General features: G+C 38.7%; 1 protein-coding gene across 1 annotated transcript; it reads left to right on the top strand.

The window, feature by feature from the left end:
• Nucleotides 1-310: 310 nt before the first annotated feature.
• On the top strand, nt 311-5,551 carry LOC132601307 (uncharacterized). Its single transcript, XM_060314408.1, has 10 exons — nt 311-652; nt 1,021-1,208; nt 1,290-1,851; nt 2,481-2,879; nt 2,977-3,111; nt 3,211-3,336; nt 3,436-3,573; nt 4,096-4,679; nt 4,775-4,922; nt 5,222-5,551. The coding sequence occupies exons 1-10, from the start codon at nt 311-313 to the stop codon at nt 5,549-5,551; spliced, it is 2,952 nt and encodes a 983-aa protein (XP_060170391.1).
• Nucleotides 5,552-19,620: the final 14,069 nt, after the last annotated feature.

Genomic DNA, 19,620 nt, shown 5'->3' on the forward strand with positions numbered 1-19,620 from the left:
TCCCAATTCCCCCCATTTCTTCCATAATTCAAATCAGTTTCTTCCACCTCTTCAATTATCAATTCCGTTTTTCACTCTCACATAACACCACATTAATTTTTACAGTTTCTAAGCAAAACATTTACCAAAAATAGGTAAGTTTCTGCCCGTTTTTTATTTTGTGTACTGTATTTCAGTATATTTTTGTGTAGATGCATGTTGTTTCCTTTTAAAAAAAAAAATCTCTGTTGCTTTAATTTCATCATTCTCTGATACAGAGATCATTCATTCTTAGTGTTGTTTTTCAACAAGATTCACAGATTCCATTTCAATGGCTGAAATTGGCTCTCCGGGCACGAGAACTCGAGGTATAGAAAATATAATAGATGCTCCTAGTTTCTCTTTGGGATTCACTCAACAAGAAAACCCCATTGCAGGAGGGTCATCTTATGCTAAGATGCATAGCAAAAAAATCAATGATCCAAGAAGGAACAAACAACATCATGATTCTCATGATGATAAAGAAACAAAGAGGAAACAGTCAGCACCAGATAAGAAAGTTTCTCAAGTGCCGCTACAGAAGAAGAGAAAGGTTGCCAAGAATGTTCCTGGAGGCAAGGGCAAAAAAGTAGTTCGGAAGAAACCTTCAATTGATGTAGAAGACGTTGGAGAGGTATTTTCCCCCCTTTTCATGAATGTATTTCAATTCACCATATCTATATTTCCCATATATTTTATGTGTATTTTTTTCGTATTTTCTTTTGTTTTGAATTATTTATGTGTTTTTCAATTTGATATATACATTTTAACAACTGGAAGTTATGTTTTTGAGTTTTGTTATTTTTGTGTTTTTAATCCGGGTTGGACATTTTTATCAGTATAATTGTTCATTATAGTTCAGTGTATTTCAGTCAATGTAAAAAATACAGCATGTTTGTTATAGATTTTAAGACTTTAGCAGTTGTGATTTTTTGTTTTTAAATTTTTGTATCTTAGTTTCGTAGGGAAAATTGACTGTGTTTTACATGTCTTTTGGTGCAGGATTCTAGATTTTTGGTCACGAAGCAACCTGCCGTGGCCCCATCTATGCAAGGATACACGAACGTTAATGTAATCAGTGACATTAGGGCTAAACTAAAGGGGGCTGGTCAGATGGACAAGTTTGCAGACTCTATTTTTGGGAAATATCTCAGAATGCAGCATATGGATGTACAAGCACAGTTGTTCAGGTGCTTCATGGTTAAAGAACTTAAGGGAAGTACATACGAGTGATTTACATTTGAAATTAATGGAAAAGTATTGTGTTTTAGCATTAGAGAATTTTCACTAATCACTGGATTGAATTGTGTCTCCGACGCAAATGAGTTTGTATACGATAAGGCGGAAAAAAATAGGCTTATGGATGATTATTTGGGTGGAACATCTGATCACATCAAAAGGGGGCAGCTGATTGAGTGTTTCAACAATACAGATTGGGAGGACAAAGGCGAGGACGCAGTAAAGATGGCCAAATTGTATTTTATAAATACTTTCGTATTCTGCGGTGAGCCTGTTCGATCGAACATACCTAGGATACATTTTGACGTTGTAGAGGATGGGAGATATGTTGATTATCCTTGGGGCAAAGAGTCCTTCAAAGAGTTGGTTACAAGCATCAGTCAGAAATATGCCGATTTCAAGCAATATTATAGGATTCACGGAATGCCAATTGCCATGCAAGTTTGGCTGTATGAATCTTGTTCAAAAGTCCCATCAAATATTGCAATTAAGTCGGGGAATTTAATTCCAAGAATATTGAATTGGCGGACTGTTGATCAAAGACCAAAATTTGATGCTTTGATGGAAGGCATGTTTAGAGATGACATTCACTCGGTAAATTTTACACATGCATTCCTTGTGTTTTTTCTAACTGTATTTGAATCAAAGTCAGTTGCATCCCATTGCATATCACTTGTAGTTTCCCCTACATATTTATTGTATTTCAGTATATTTCGCACTCTATTTTACTCTAATGTAAATCATCACCTTTTCAGGGGGGTAATCATATGTATTTCACTATATTTTTTCATTGACTCAGCCCTCTATATCACTGTTTTTCTCATTGTAGCCCCCAAATATCATAAATGTTTCCATATATTAATTTTGAAACCATTAAATGTATCTACACAAATATATTTCAGTCAATTTCCTTTCATGTACTTAAATGTATATCGCTAGTATTTTCACATACATTTATTGTATTTCAGTATATTCCTCACTTTCTTTTACTGTAATATAGATCATCACCTTTCCAGAGTGGGGTAATCATATGTATTTCACTATATTTTTCATTGACTCCGTCGTCTATATCACTGCTTTTCTCATTATAGCCTCCAAATATCATAAATGTTTCCATATCTGATTTTTGACACCATTATATGTATCCATACAAATATATTTTATTCAATTTCTTTTTATGTACTTAATGTATATCTCACTGTTTGTAGTTGTTTTATTCACAGATTTGTACTTTTCATGATGTTGTTCCAACCACTGCTGAGTTGGAACGACTTAATTTGCCTCCTGTTGTTTCACAAGCTATCCCCAACTTAACACATGGAGTTGAAGTTGCTGAAGGCAACGAGATGGTTGATGATGAATATGATGACTTCAGTACCACACCACCACACAATGTAAGGGGTAAACAGCAACAGCGGTCTGCCGTATCTGATTCACCGCCTCATAAGAAACGCAGACCGGTTTCAGTTACAGATTCTACTGTTAGGAAACAACCAGCCCGGAACGAACCACTCAGAGCATCGAAGGACGCTTCGACATCAACGCATCGTGTTGTCCAAACAGCCACCAAATCCGATGAGGTGAAACTGCTCAGACAGGAGTTTCAAGCTTTTAAGAACGATGTAAGTGTGTTGTTCTCTTTTTTTTTTTTTTTTGTAATTTTTTGCTTTGTTAAGGGTTTTGAAAATTTTGACGTATTTTTTTGTCAAAAACACGTAGGTATCTGCTCAGTTTACTGAGATTAACAAGTCCATGGATGATATTCGCAAGTCCGTGGATGATATTCGCAAGTGCATCGATGACAAATTCAAAATGGTTGTTGAGGCAATAAAGGGAAATCAAACCTCAGAAAAGGTAAATCCAAAATAAAATTGAGTTTATTCACAAAATACAGATTTTTGAATGAAAACTGTTCCCATAATTTTACGAATAACATTTAAATATATTTCTAAGGCTGCCGATAGCGAAGCTCCAGTAAATCAATACGAGGTTGACATACAATACTCGCATGAATTCAATCAAGAACAACAATATGCCAAAGAGACATCAACTGTCAAAGTTGGTATGGATGAAAATAAGGTAAAAACTACCATTTAACAATATGTACTTTTTTTAATTTGTTTTTTTATACACATAGGAACTCACAATAATATATATTATTGGAAAAAAAATATGAAGTTGGCAGGCACAATGTTAACTGGCGATGTTTCTGGTGTTGGAATGCTCCGAAGTACACAAAGTGGGGATACTTTAAGGGCTTCAACTGAAGAGATTCAAGGTAGCGGTGAAACACCCCCGAAACCAACACAACCACAGGTACCTAAGAATAAAATTTGTTTTTTTTTTTTTAGTATTTTTGTTTTTTAAGAATCCCATTTTTGGTTCTGTGAAAGGATGTGGCACACACATGTTTACTTGTATTCACATAACAAGTCTAGTATATCTCACTGTATTTCTATCAATAATTTATATATTTCACTGTATTTCTAATCCTTTATAGTATATTTCACTATATCTCTAATTGTTCTTACTATATTTCAGTGTATAATGCACTTGTCACAACATTTTTTTTTGTATTCTACTGAATTTCACTGTAACTTTTTATAGTATATTTTCACTGCATCTCTAACACTTTCCAGTGTATTTCACTATATTCCTAAGCCGAGTTTTTATACTTCAAATTATATTTCACTGTTGTCTAACTCATTTTTGTATTCCAGTGTATTTACTGTGCAATGAACACTACACTGATTTTTTTATTGTATATCCCGGTGATGTTTTTACTTCATTTTGTATTTGTATTTTTGTTGTTTCACTGAATGTTTATATCTGGTATAGGGCGAGGCAGTCATTGTGCATACACATGTGTCCGATCCGGCAGTGCAACAAGGTGGGGTAAATGATGATGCAAAATTTAGTGCATCAGAGCAAATGGTAGCAGAGTTGCTAATCCAATGTCCTCTTGCCACCGTGATTCCTCTTGGTCCCCCTGCAATACAAGTTAATGATCAAGCTGATGCCTACATGTTTAAGACCCCTCAGAGCAGCAAAGTTGAGAACGTTGTACCAAATTCTCAATGGTTAATTCCTGATGATGAATTACCCAGCCAACTTGGAGTACAACCAACAACGGGGCAAGGTTTAGCTGCTGAAATAGCACAACCTTCAATCGAAAATACTGAACGCCGAATGATTGTCCACCCTAGCGTTGTGCGAGATAGGAAACCCAGCAAATACACTGTGTCCCCTTTCATGCCAAATTACAGCTCAGCAAGTTCTTCTGCAAGGTCTTCTGTCCCTATCAAATTTGAGAAGAAGCACCCCTTTGTAGAACATCCAATAAATGCCCCTGCAGACATGGCGTATTTTCAAGAATATGAAATTTGGCTCAAGAAGGGTCTGTTATCAAGGCATGATAAAAAGTAAGTTTTTTAAGATTACATTTCTTTAAACTATGAAAATGTTTTTTATACAAGATTTCTAATCATATGTTTCTTTTTTGTCTGTTGATATATAGAAGAGACAAGGAAAACCACTATAGAAAAAACAAGGAATTAGTGGATCCTAATGATGCAGATATGTCACTCAAGTTAGGCGTCACACTTTTTAAAGACAAAAATTGGTTCTACTTGTTATCAATGGAAGGGAGACTTTGGAATGATGAGGTTCGTTTTTTTTACAAAATATCCTTTTTCCATTTGCATGTTTGAATGTTTATTTTACGATCTATTTCGTTAAATATTCCTCATTTTCACTGTTTTTTCTATATGTATTTCACTGTCTCCATCATATATTTTCAATGTATTTCACTGTTTTTTTTTTGTTATAACATTCTGTTATATTCCTAATGTGATATGCTTCTGTTTTTTCAGTAGTTTTGCTATATTTTTTTCAATATATTTCATTGTATTTTTTATGAAGTAACAACTGAGATGACTGACTGCCCCTATTTTTTATTTTGCAGCATCTTGATGTTATTTTTTACTACCTCCGTAAGAAAGGCAAATATGAAGATAACAGCACATACAAATATACCACCGTCAGCTGTATACTACATACCATAATCACAGAGATTTACCATGCTTGGAAAAATCCGGAATCATCCACAAGTGTTGTTAGCAAGGAATCTGACGTATGTGAGTACATAAATGGGTACAGGTTGATGGGTAATGTACCATGGCATACAATTGACAACATATTAATCCCTGTCAATGTGAAAGAGGAAAATCACTGGATTTTAGTGGTTATATCATTCATTGACAGGTGTGTATTTGTTATTAAACATACGCAATAGAAATAATGAAATACACTTCTATAATATTTCTTTCTGTTATTTTCTTATATTTTTTTTATGATTTTTACGCTGATGTATGTATGTGTACGACTCATATCGAGCAGCAGGGCATGATGCCATCATTATGAGAGAAGTTAACATGATGGCTGCCCTTGTGCCACATCATCTACAAATGTCCGGTTTTTATGAAAAGAAGAAGGATATAGATTTTCAGAATCACCCCGCTTACAAAAACAGAGCACTAAATGAAGATTTTGATGTCGTTAATGTGGACGATCTACCACAACAACCATCTGGAAGCATGTATGTTTTTTTTCTTTTAATCTTTGAAATACAGATTCAATAACATTATTCTTCTTCTAAAATTTTACTAAAACACAAATCAATTTTGATTCAGGGATTGTGGTGTATATGTGGCAGCTTTTGCTGAATTCTTGAGCTCGGGTGAAGGCATTCCAGTCATTATTGATGCAAAGTTTCACCGTCAGAGATATGGTGCACTTTTTTGCGATTATGCTTGGGGAAAGGCAAACCAGAATGCAGAAAGTGATAACGAGCAACCACCAAGACCAGTCAGGCCTATAGTTGATTACGATGCAGTGAATATAGCAGATGACGTAGAGTAGATGTTGGGGTAGATTAGATGTTGTTTAGTTCAAGACATTTTTTCATGTATTTTTTATGTTGAACATTAGTGTTTGGATCAGTTAATATTACTTTTAGACAGTATGTTTTTCTTTCAGAATAAAATGACTATGGTGTTCTCTTTTGTCTAGTGTTCTCGGATATTATTAAAAAAAAAGGAACTATTGTTGTATTATCGCAAAGCAGATTGTTAAAGAAAAAAAAAAGAACGAAAGGAACTTTAGCTATTTTTTGGGAAAGATAAGATGCAGATTTTGTTTTTTGAATTCAAAAACTATTTGAATGGACTCAATTTGATGGACTCAATTAGTGGGCCCTGAATTGGTCCAGCAAGCAATAGAAAAGGTCAAGGTGATTCGAGATCGGTTGTTGACAGCCCAAAGTCGCCAAAAGTCCTATGCGGACAACCGCCGACGAGATTTAGAGTTTCAGATTCATGATTGGGTGTTCTTGAAAGTGTCGCCAATGAAGGGGGTGATGAGATTTGGCAAGAAAGAGAAGCTAAGTCCGAGGTATATCGGACCCTACAAAATCATCCGCAAGGTGGGACAGGTAGCCTATGAATTAGAGTTGCCTTCAGAGGTTGAATCAATCCATCCAGTCTTTCATGTTTCGATGCTCCGCAAGTGTGTTGGAGATCCCACAAAGATTGTCCCAATAGATGATGTGCAAATAGCGGAAAAGTTAACTTATGAAGAAGTGCCTATTTCCATCTTAGATAGGCAAGTGCGAAGGCTTCGAAACAAAGAGGTAGCTTCAGTTAAGGTCCTGTGGCGGAACAACAATCGGGAAGAAATGACTTGGGAAGCGGAAGAGAATATGAAGTCAAAGTATCCGCACTTATTCCAACCCCCAGGAGAAATCCAAGGCGAAACGCCAATGAGATAAGGTACGTATACATTAATTTTTATGATTTTGGTCGTGTGTCGCCACAAATATGTTGCTATTGTGATGTAACCCTGTGAGGCGATGATATTATGGGTTGTTGTGATAGGTTAGTAGTGCCATAGTACAGGGGAAACTCTGGCGAAATTTTCATAGAATTCCGAATAGTTTAACATTCGAGGACGAATGTTCCCAAGGGGGGGAGAATGTTACACCTCGGAAAATTTTCGTTCGTGCACAGTGAATCGACTGGCGAAGGACGATTTTGAGTATCGAACTAGTGATGTCTTAAAGATATTTAGGAGAAGAATTATAATGCCCCTTATGTTGGTAATTAAGTGCCAAGTAAGTTTCAAGAAGGACCCATAAGACAAATATGGGCATAAGCCATCCAAAAGGGCGAGTTAAGGAAACATTTTCGGAGGATCTGGTTTGGAGGGGACAAAACTCCATTTTAAAGTTGGAATTTTGGAAACACACCTCAGGTTGGAAGTTGTAGATAACTGAAAGAGTTGTCGAACCATAGGTCGTGGGCCCTCACAGCATATCGGGATCAAAAGTTATGGTCATTCTACGACAGACGGTTTCGGGGCAAAAATATCACTTTCTGGCACACTCCGCGACACCACCTGCGACTCGCGGACACGACCCGCGACCACGCCACTTCATCGCGGATTGTGCCAGTGAGGGTCGGTCATCTGGCAAGATCCGCGACACAACCTGCGACTCGCGGAGCATGTCCGCGACTCGCGAAGTGTGTCGTATGTCGTGCCAGTCCAGAAAATTCTGGACCCCTTTTAAATGTACCCAGCTCGTCCAAAAATCATTTTTTCCATCTTGTTGGCTAAGGAAATCTCTAAAACTCTCTCAAACATCCATCTATAAGAGATATCAAAAGAAAACCAAGATCAACAACATCAATTACATGAAATCAAGTGTGTAGATTCAAGTAAAGCTTATCTTCTTCAAGGAAATTCAAGAAAGAGTGAAGTAGGGTTTTGGTGCTAAAGAGGTATTCTCTTTCAAGGATTGTTCAACCATCATCCAAGGTGAGTTTTATGATCATCCCATGTTGTTTAAGGTATTAGAAAGCTTAGATGCTTGAAATGTAGAAGAACATAAAATATGGGGTATTTTGAGTGAATAGTGACACGATTGGATGATAGTGGGATTGAATCACGGATGTTGGAATGTGGTGATTATGAACATGTTTTGAATGATGTTTAGGCTATGCAATGAGATTTATGTATGCGAAAAACACGATAATGAGCTATAACCCTAAATGTGAGTTAATTGGAAGAAAATGGTGGATTTTGCTAAGTGCATATGAATGACGAGTGTTGATTGTGATATTGTGAGTAGTATTGTGAATGTTGGGAGTTGACATAGAACATGGGAAAAGTAGTATAAACAAAGGAAGTGCTGCCCAATTTTTCCTAGAACTAGCGACGCGTTCTTATAGTTAATTAGCTAATGTACTTCGCATTCTTTAATGAAGGTGACGACGTGACATCGGAGGGGAACGAGTGACCGATAGCTTAGCTAAACGACAAAGGTATGTGAGGCTAGTCCTTCCTTCTAATGGCATGAATCTCTTAGCTTTAATCCCTATTCCTTTCATGAGCTCTCACCTTCTAAGAAGTTAAAAGCCTATGCCTATGAATGTCTATATGAGATAAGCTATACGATATGAGGATGATATTCCTTGCCTACACTCACCTTATGTACTAGTCCTTTCAAGGTGAGGCAGAATGTCCATAATGGTTCCATAATGTAACCGGGGGATTACGACCTTACGTCACCCCGATAGAATAAAGTTGATCTTGAGCCTTATACACATATCATGATAAGATGAGTATTTTACGATGACCATATTATTATAAGTATTTTTCATTGAGCATGTCATGAGCATTTTACACCGTGCCTAGTTGGCCGGGCAGTCACCGCCAAGGCGGGCAGCTATACGGAGACACCATGACCTTCGGGCATGGGCAGACACCACTAGTGGGCGGCATGAGATGGTACCCCGAACGCGGGAGGCCTGGACGCGGGATACTATTATTGATTATTACACCATTCCGATATGAACGGGCAGCTTGTGTATGATGCATATATGCCATGATGATGAGTATGAGTAAGACAGCATGGATTACTTCTTTTATGATCAGTAGTCAGATCCAGATGTTTATGTTGATGCTTCTCTATATTATTGATGTATTCTTTCACTGTTTATGCCTCTCATACTCAGTACAATGTTCGTACTGACGTCCTTTTTCTTTGGACGTTGTGTTCATGCCCACAGGTAGACAGGGAGGAGACATTGCTCCAGATTCTTAGAGTTGCCAGTTGATTGAAAGCCCTCCATTGCTCCGGAGGTGCCTATGATGATATTTTGTGTATAATTGTATATGTCGTTCCATAGAGGCTCGTAGATACTCGATGTGGGTTGTACGGTCTCATGGCAGGGTTGATGTATATACGATCACATATATGTTATTTTGCTAGCCCAAGGGACTCATGTATATATAGTATTTTTGTTTCTAAATGAAAGATGGTTTTCTTTATAAATTAAGCATGATTTGGAGATTGATTAGTAATGAGACTAAAGAATAGTAAGATGAGCGGTGCTCGGTAGTTAGCCTGGGTACCCGTCGCGGCCCCTAGTTGGGTCGTGACATATGTCTTCCACTCCAGTAGAGGCTCGTGGATACGCAGTGTGGGTAGTATAGTATGGTCTCACAGTTTTCATGTATATGTAGTATTATCATTTTGACAGCCGAGAGGCCTATGTATATAATAGTGGTTACGTTCCAAATGAAGTGTGATTTCTATTATGGTTTGTACATGGATTCGGTAAACAAGGGTTAATGAGTTTAATGAGTAGCAGAATGAGTGGTGCTCGGTGGTTAGCCCCGGGTACCTGTCGCGGCCCCTAGCTGGCTCATAACAATCCAACAAGGCTTTTGTCTCACAGAGCAGCTGCTCATGCCCCAAGGGATCATGCCTCTTCTCAGGCTCGATTAGTTGACACCTTTCCTGCTCCAAGTGTCAACCCGGACCGAGTTAAACCATTACCATAATGGTTCCGAGGATACCAACCATCTTTTGAAGCCCGTTGGCGTGGCTAACTATTTGAAAGATTTGGTCTTGGAGTGGGATAAGGACAAAATGGAAGGCGTTTCTTGGAAGTTCCTTTTGCATGCTTCATCCCGGTTAAAACTTTTCCCATCTTACTTATCTACCGTGTTAATTTCCATTCAATGAAAATTGCTGACTCTTTATTTCTTACTTTATCTATTCCGGGGTCCTAGTTGGTAAAGGTTTGAAACGCTGCATCGATGATTTTAACAGGTTAACTACCGACCTGGAGGAAAAGAATCGCGAGGTTGAATTCTACAAGTCTAAGCTCAACAGAAGGGACTCTCAGCTGACCGGTGACATCCCGACCTTAAAAGCTGAGCTTAAGCAGGCGAAAGAATCCCTTAAAAAAGCTAACCAAGATCTCAAACAAATGAAGGATGACAAAGAAGCTTTCAGCCAACAAGCCAACGGGCACCAGGAATATCTTGCCAAGCTCCAATTCGAATTTGATTCTCACGATAAAGCCCTGTAGCGTAGTGTTCAGAATGAATCCTTCTTGGATGTCGAGGTTCGGAGATTGAGTGCTGAGCTTTCAATCATTGATAATGAAAAGACTGCGATGGAAAATGAACACAATCATCAACTTGCTTTATGGAAGGAGAAAAGCTATCAGCAATCTCTAGAGATTCGAAGGCTAGAAGCTGAACGGGATGTTCGAATCAAAGAGAATAATATTCTCCAAGCTGAGCATGATGAATCTTTTCTTCAACGGAATGAGGTTCATGTTTCTGTCAAAGCTTAAGAGTCCCGGATCATTCTCCATGTTGAGTACACCACATGGCAAGTCTGAAGTACACCCTTGAGCAAGTAAAACAAGGAATCGGTAACCTTGAGGAGAAAATTGAAGAAGCTAATAGACTTCAATCAAAAGCCTCTGCAGTATTACCTCCAACTCCAGACCTTGACTTCGATGACCTCGACGGCAAAAATAAAGACGCCGGAAGCGATGATGAATACGCTGAGGCCGAAGAAGGTAATCCCTTGAGCCCAACTCTTTCTCCACCACCAACTAACCTTGCTACCTTCGGTGCAGCTGATCCTGTTGAGGGGAGTGAATCCCTAGAAATTTAAGTATCCATTTTTTTGCCTTTTTGGTTCGGCCTAATTGTCGTTTAAGACAATGGTGTTTTGGTTTAGCCTGATTGGCCTTTAAGACAATGATATTCTTATTATGTTACTATCAATCTTTGACATTTTTTGGTGGTTTTTGACATGGATTCAACCTTTGCTTTAACTATTAAGGAATTTTGAATTCATCCTTTAGTTTGAATTTTGTGTCGGGTAATTTCCATCCGACTTCTATCCGGGCAATAACACTTTCGAATAAATTTTTATTAACAAGGACCTTGCATTTATGCTTATGAATAGGAGGTCTCCCATTCATTTCAAGCATTATGTAAAATGAGTTGTAAATGAAGCTTTCATTTTTTGTGAAGTCTTAGGCTTTTATTGACTTTTGGACTTTCCATTGCAATTTACAATTACAACAAAATTCAAAAACCTAAAAAGGGCTGCCAAGGTTCCTCCGGGAGTTACGAATGCTCTCTACGGATCAACTCTTGGCAACAGTCCCTAGTGTTTTCAAGAACCTACATTCTCTTTTTATGAATGTTGTATTCTCTCTTCTAATTGCACAACAATATGGAATATCCTCCCCCGTGTTTGAGTGCAAAAAATAAGGACTCGAACAGTGAAAGCCTCTTCTCGACAGTCCCCAGTGCAATTTTTCAAAACAAGCTCCCATTCTTTCAACTAAAAAAAGTAACACTCTTTTCATTGCTGCGTCATTAAAAACCTAGCATGAATCCTTCTTGGGATAAAAATCGGTCTAAGGGAAAAAAATGCAGCACGTGTTTCCAGGATTCATTGAATGGGTTCCACTTCTTATCTACTTTCATTTTCTCAAACCATCATGATTGCACCTGAAAAACCCGTTAGTATAAGCAAAACATAATTGAACAAAACATACCTGTTAACAATAATACCGCTTCAAATGATCGACGTTCCAATTATTGGCAATTTAGTCTCGTCCTCCATTTCTAGTTGGTATGAACCTTTCCTCGTTATCTTTGCTACCAGGTAAGGCCCCTCCCAATTCGGACCAAGCTTTTCAGCATTAAAGTCTTTGGTGTTGACAATTACCTTCCAAAGGACAAAATCTCCTACTTTGAAGCATTTGAGTTGGATCCGGCAAGTATAATATTTACCCATTCTTTGCTTTTGCGAAACAATCCTAAACAAATCCATCGCTCTGTATTCTACTAGTAGGTCCAAATTAACTAACAATGCTTTATTATTTTCTTCTTCACATGCTATCTCCTTCAGGATTCCAAATAGGCGAATGATATGATCATAATTGAAATCGATAATTTCCTTTTCTCTTATCTTCTTGTAAGCTACTGCTTCCACCCATTTGGAAATATAATCCATCATAATAAGTAGGAACTTAACTTGACCCGTTGTTGTGGGAAACGGCCCCACAATGTCCATCCCACACTTTATGGATGGCCAAGGTGATACCAACGGGTGTAACAGTTCTGACGGTTGATTAATTATTGGGGCGTGGTGTTGGCACTTGTCGCACTTCTGAAAAAATGTTTTTGTGTCTACTTCCATTTGGGACCAATAATATCCTGTCCTTATCAAATTTCTTACCAATAAGTCCGTACCGGAGTGATTCCCACAGACTCCTTCATGCACCTCTCTCATTACGTAATCTGTTTCTCCCGGTCCTAATCATTTAGCCAATGGACCATAGAAAAACCTTTTATACAGCTTTCCATTAACCATGCAATATCGGGATGCTTTTGCGTGTAGTGCTCGGGACTCCTTCACATCATCGGGTAGGTTGCCGTCGCAAAGATAATCTATATATTTGTTATGGCAATCCCACGTCAAGCTGGTAGAGTTCACCTCATCATGGCTAGGATCTAATGTCGAATTTAACAACTATATAACTTTTCCAGAGGTGATTCCTTCGACGTCATTTTATGACCCCAAATTTGCTAGGGCATCAGCTTCAATATTTTGCTCTCGCGAAACATACTCCATGGTCCATTCCTTGATACGGCGTAAAAGTATTTGAAATTTATCCAAATACTTCCTCATCCTGTCATTTTTTATATCCAAAATACCATGGACTTGATTGACAACCAAGAGGGAATTGCTTTTGGCCTCAATAACCTCAGCCCCCAAGCTCCGAGCAAACTCCAGACCTGCAATCATTACCTCTTACTCGGCATCACTATTAGTCAATTGAACAGTTATAATTGTCTGTCTAATTATATCCTAGGAGGAAGTTTTTAACACTATACCCAATCCAGATCCCTTTACATTAGTTTCCCCATCTGTAAACAAGGTCCAGACCACGGGCAATGCCCCAAAAGAAATTATAAATTCTTTCTCAACCTTAGGTAAGATTCCAGGGCTGAAATCAGCGATAAAAATAAGCTAACACCTGAAACTTTATTGTTGTTCGTGGCCTATATTCTATATCATAACCACTAATTTCAATATCCCACTTTGCTAACCTATCTGAGAGTTCAGGTTTATGCAATATATTCCATAATGGATACGTTGTTACGACACAAATAGGATGACATTGAAAGTAAGGACTCAGTTTCCTAGTCAAACGACCCGCTTGGTCGTTATAGTCTTTTCGGTATTTTCGCCAGCTCCCGAGCATTGATTAGCCATTGGCACGCTTCCCGGGGTGTCTAGATCATATTCGAGCAACTTTTGTGAAATATAGGCGTAAAGTGAAAAATAGTTGACCCGAAGTTGAATTTTGGGTAAACAGACCTTTTTCGGAATTTCGTCGATTTCGAGAGGTCTGGATGGTCATTTAGAACTTGCGTGTATATTTGGTTCGGTTCCCACTGCACTCGGATGCATTTTGGGACTTGGGTTGAAAATTGGAACTAAGGCATCGGGGGTGGACTCTGTCCATGAGACCTCCGTTGGGAATTCGGAGGCCACGGGCGCCTTCGTAGTGCATTTTTATATATGTCTATGTGTATGGTATGTGGGCAGATGGCCTCAAAAACTAGACGGAAAATCGGATCAATTGGCGAAACTTTGAGAGATTTCTGGTGTCTGGTGCCCGCTTTGACGGCACGGCAGCGGCACCGCTGGAGCAGTAGCCCTGCCGCTGGAGCGGTCCAAGGCCTTCTGTCTTGACCGCTGAAGCAGCACCACTAGGGCAGTCCCGGTGCCACTAAAGCGGGTGACGGGCAGTTTGTAAAATTAATGAATTGTTAAAAGCCTTTAGACCCTCATTATTTCCCATTTCGAAATTTGATCTTTGGGGAACAGTTCTTGGAGATATTTTAAAGCTATTCTTGGAGATAAATCTTGATTATTCCTTTACTCTTTCTTTAGTCATAATCGTCTTATTTCCCCCTTCCCTTTAATAAGCTCGTAGTGATGGAAGTTGGAAGAGGGTTTTGATGAACATTGTCCCTAGGATTATTAATGATAAATTGATGATGTTTATGTTAGATTTTGATGAATATAAGCTTTTTAATCATATATCTTCTCTTTCTAGTGTTGAATTTCGGAATCAAAAAGTTAGGGTTTATACCCAATTTGGGGGTTTCACTTGAAATCAGAAATTAGGATAATCCTTGAGTTAAATCAATAATTAGTGAATGGGTTATGATCACCTAGTACATAATTTGGCATTTTTTTTTCGAATTTCCAGTTTTGCCCTTATGCACCCGTTTCCCCAATTTCTAGGGCTAGAATTGACCTAATTTGAATAGTCGCAATATTAGTATCATTCTTCATGATTTCTAATCTAGAATTCGATTATGCTTAGACTACTTTGGTTCTGAGGTTCAGCGGAAAGGCAACGCAAAGGAGTGAGTTGTTGGTGTTGCGGTTCGGCCATCTAGGTAGGTTATGTCTTACCCTTGGTGAGACTTCGTATAGCGAAGCGCATATTTAGATTATATTGTTGGGGACAGCATATGAACCTTCGAGTATGAATTTAGGTTGGATATTGCCTTAGGTTGGGCCCTGTTGTGTGTAGGGACTAGCCACCCCGTTATGTTGTGTTTGATTGTTTGATTGTTTTATTGTGTTGGTTTGACGCCGTACGTTGTTGATAGATATTGGATTCTGTTTATCGTCTTGATTACTATATTGTTGGCACACCCACTGTTAGTATTTGTGATTCGAATATATTATTGGCATACCTACTACTGGTATTTGTGATTTGGATATATTGTTGGCATACCCACTGTTGGTATTTGTGATTCTGATATATTATTGGCATACCCGTTGTTGGTATTTGTGATTTGGATATATTGTTGGCATGCCCATCGTTGGTACTTGTGATATTGAGCATGATTGTTGATGTTGGTACATGCATTGCACGCACTCTTATTTTTATGATACATGTTGAGATACTGATGACAATGGTAAAACTCTTTTACTTGAGTGACGTGAGATGGCCGATATCCGATGTTCATCCAGGAATCGTTGATTGAGTGAAATTGATACTTGATAAAACCCTTTTACTTGAGTGACGTAAGATGGTTGATGTCTGATGTTCATCCCGGAATCGTTGATTGAGTGAAATTGATACTTGATAAAACTCTTTTACTTGAGTGACGTGAGATGGCCGATATTAATTTTGGAATTGTTGTTTGCATGGATGATATCCGATGTTAGCTCTGGAATCGATGTTAGTGCATGGACTCCGCGGCTCCCACAGGGTGGTGCCGGTAAGAACCTTCCTTGGGCAAAGATCCGGGGTCTCATCTGTCTGTTGGGCAAAGATCGGGGACCGGTGCCACTTAGACTTCGCGAGTCACGCTGGGTTGTGCTACCAAGACGTCGATATTTTCGTCCGGAGTACATGTGTAACACCGCATTTGCATGGCATTGCATTGCATTCATACACTACTGCATTGCATTGCATTATGGCTTGATCTTAAGATGTTTGGTGTTGTATCGTGATGTTGGATTAGATTGAATATATTCAGACTTGGCACATTTAGGATTAGATGATTTACATAGGCAATGATGGATACTTGGATTTGGTTATATTGACTTATACTTGTTGGATTATTTACTTATCTGCTTTATTAACTGAGTTGTGTTAGCTATGCTTAGTCGGCCGATGATGCCTACCAATACTGTTGTTTGTACTGACCTGCACTTGTTGCATTCTATTATGAATGCAGAGTATTAGATTGGATACACTTCTGTGACGCGTGGCTAATAGTCTCTTTAGCTTCCTTTTCGAGTTTCCAGGGTGAAGGTGGTCGTCCACTGCCTTGAAGACTTTTCTATCTTTATGTCCTATTTTATTTAGAGACATAGACACTTTATGTATTAGTATTCCAGGTTGTATTATTTCCCTTTTAGATGCTCTTGTGTTATTCAGACTAGACCCTGGGGGTGTTATTGTCATTCCGCACCATTCTACTATATATATATATATATATATATATATATATATATATATATATATATATATATATATATATATACATATGTATATCATGAGACCTATTTATCTATTCTTTCCGCTTGATTAGTTATGTTCGTGACTTTATTCATTGTTGGGTTGATGGTTCGCTTACCGAGGTGGGAAGGTAAGTGCCCGCACGACCTAGGCAAAATTGGGTCGTGACACCTAGCGACAGTTATTAATGCTAAAGCTAATTTTTCAAGATAAGGATACCTGGTCTCGGCACTTGCCAAGGTCCTACTAACATAGTAAATAGGAAATTATGTATATTTGTCTTCTCGGACCAAAACTGCACTTATTGCCACTTCGGACACGGCTAAATACACAAAGAGCTGCTTACCCTCCAATGGTTTGGACAACAAGGGCCCACTTGAAAGATATTTTTTGAAGTCCCTTAAAGCTTGCTAACATTCTGGTGTCCACTCGAAATCCTTTTTCTTTTTTTAACAGTGAGAAAAATCGATGACTTTTTTCAGAGGAATGAGAAATAAAACAGATTAATGCTGCCAATCTTCCGGTTAACCTTTGCACTGCCTTTACATCTTCTAACACCTCCGGGATTTCCTCTATAGCCTTTAGTTAATCCGTGTTGACCTCAATTCCACGATTTGACACCAGGAATCCCAGAAATTATCCTGAGCCAACGCCAAAAGCACATTTCTCCAAATTCAACTTCATATTGAACCTCCGGAGCACCTCAAATGTTTCCTGCAAGTGACTCAAATGGTCGTTCGAACAGAGTGACTTAACCAACATTCCAACTACATATACTTCCATGGTCTTACCAATTTGATTTTCAAACATACGATTAACTAAACGCTTATAAGTAGCCCCGCATTCTTTAAACCAAAGGGCATAACATTATAGCAGTAAGTTTCGTATTTAGTTATAAATGAGGTTTTTCCTTGATCATCTGGGTTCATCATTATTTGATTGTACCCAAAATAAACGTCAATAAAGCTTAGCATTTCATGTCCTGTCGTGGCATCAATCATTCGATCAATTTGCGGCAAAGGAAATGAATCCTTCGGACACGCTTTATTCAAATCTTTAAAATCTATACACATTCTTAACTTATTTCCCTTTTTAGGTACTACTACCATATTGGCTAACCAGTCAGGATACGTTACTTCTCTAATAGATCATACATTTAACAGTTTATTACCTCTTCTTTAACAAACATGATCTTGTAATCAGCTATGGGTCTCCTTTTCTGCTTTACCGGAGAGAAGCTTGGGTCCAAGCTGAGTTTATGAGTCATCACCTCCGGCGAAATCCCTGTCATTTCTAAGTGGGACTAATTAAGCTATTATCTTTAAGAAATTTAATAACGTTAAGCCTGAGCTCCGGGGATAATCTGGTGCCCAGTTATACCTCATTTTCGGCTGCTAGTAAAAAAGAATGACTTGCTCCAGCTCTTCTATGGTGGATTTTGTGGCGTCTGCTTTGTCCGGGACTATGAATGACCTTGGTACCCCATAATTTTCCACTTCCTTAGGTTCTTCCATATTCGGCTTAGTAATCTCTACTACTCGCGAACCCTCGATCTGTAATTGCTATTTTGCTTCAGTTTCAGTTCCCTTCTCTTTCGCTGAAGATGCTCCTTACTTCTCGTGCTTTGGTTTTTCTCTCTCATGTGATTCAATAGTGAACATTTCTTTTGCTACCGATTGCTCATCCCGAATTTGCTTGATTCCATCCGGTGTTTGGAATTTGAGAAGCAAATGCAATGTCGAAGGTACTGTCTTCATATCGTATATCTATGGCCTTCCGAATATCGCATTGTAGCTCTATGACATACAACTTGGTATGCTTTAGCATTTCTCCCGCTTTGATTGGCAATATAATTTCCCCTCTTACCGTTTCACTTGCCATATTGAACTCATTCAGCACCCTGGACGATGGTGTTAATCCGTCCAGCATAAAAAATTGGTCTACCACATTCCACCGGTGATGTTTGCTAAACTACCCGGATCAATCAAAATACGTTTAACCTGACAATCCACAATCATACCAGAGATTACCAAGGTGTCATTATGTAGAAGAGTAACGCCATCCACATCTTCATCAGTGAACACAATCGCTTCCTCTAGGACAAAGTTCCGCGATCGTTTTTCTCACATTATCGAGAATTTAGTTCTTTTAGTTATGAAAGGTGTCCCCGCGATCTCGGTTCCTCCCATTATCATATTGATCACCTGGCTTGGTTCACCCAGATCAGCATGTTTACCTGAACCCTGGATTTTACCATAACCGTCATGGCTCTGTTACCCAAGAACTCCCTTAAATGTCCATTCTTCAGTAGCCGTGCGGCTTCATCTCTAAGATGCCGACAATCTGCAGTTCGGTGTCCATGAGTCCCGTGGAAGTCACAAATAAAATTTGGATTTCTCCTACTAGGATTCGTTCGTATGGGCTCAGGCCACCTAGTATCGTCAATCTTTTCAAGAGCCACAACCAGCCTAGCCGCATCGAGGTTGAAACAATAATCTGCCAAACTAGGGTTCTCAACACCGTTGATCAAAACGGCCTTTGATACAAATTGATCATCTCCAGAACCGCTTCTTTTTAAGCTCATTCTCTTGAACTGGTTACCACGACATCCTTCAATCCCCAGACGGTGCCTCTCCGGTAAACCATAAGGCTGGTACCTTTTTTTTCACAATTCGAAACCATAATCAGCACTCCTCCTCTTGTCCTGGTTCCGACTCTGGCCAGTTGATCCAGCCGGCAGTCCAAATTGCTCATCTTCCATCTGGATTTTTTATTCATTCCTATTATGAACACTGCCCACGTTGTAGCAGGAAATTCTAATTGGTTTTCTTTTAATTTTAACGAAGCACTAGAACTTCTAGGGTTTAATCCGTTAGTAAACACCTCCGTTTTCCACTCATCCGGGACAGCCGGCAGCAACATC

This window comes from Lycium barbarum, chromosome 7, assembly GCF_019175385.1.
Source record: "Lycium barbarum isolate Lr01 chromosome 7, ASM1917538v2, whole genome shotgun sequence".
Taxonomy (NCBI): domain Eukaryota; kingdom Viridiplantae; phylum Streptophyta; class Magnoliopsida; order Solanales; family Solanaceae; genus Lycium; species Lycium barbarum.

Bases quoted from the DNA above. Each gene is read 5' to 3' on its own strand.
- LOC132601307 (XM_060314408.1), top strand. From the start codon at position 311: ATGGCTGAAATTGGCTCTCCGGGCACGAGAACTCGAGGTATAGAAAAT. The intron at 653-1,020 runs GTATTTTCCCCC...CTTTTGGTGCAG, and splicing joins ATGTAGAAGACGTTGGAGAG to GATTCTAGATTTTTGGTCAC. The intron at 4,923-5,221 runs GTTCGTTTTTTT...TTTATTTTGCAG, and splicing joins GGAGACTTTGGAATGATGAG to CATCTTGATGTTATTTTTTA.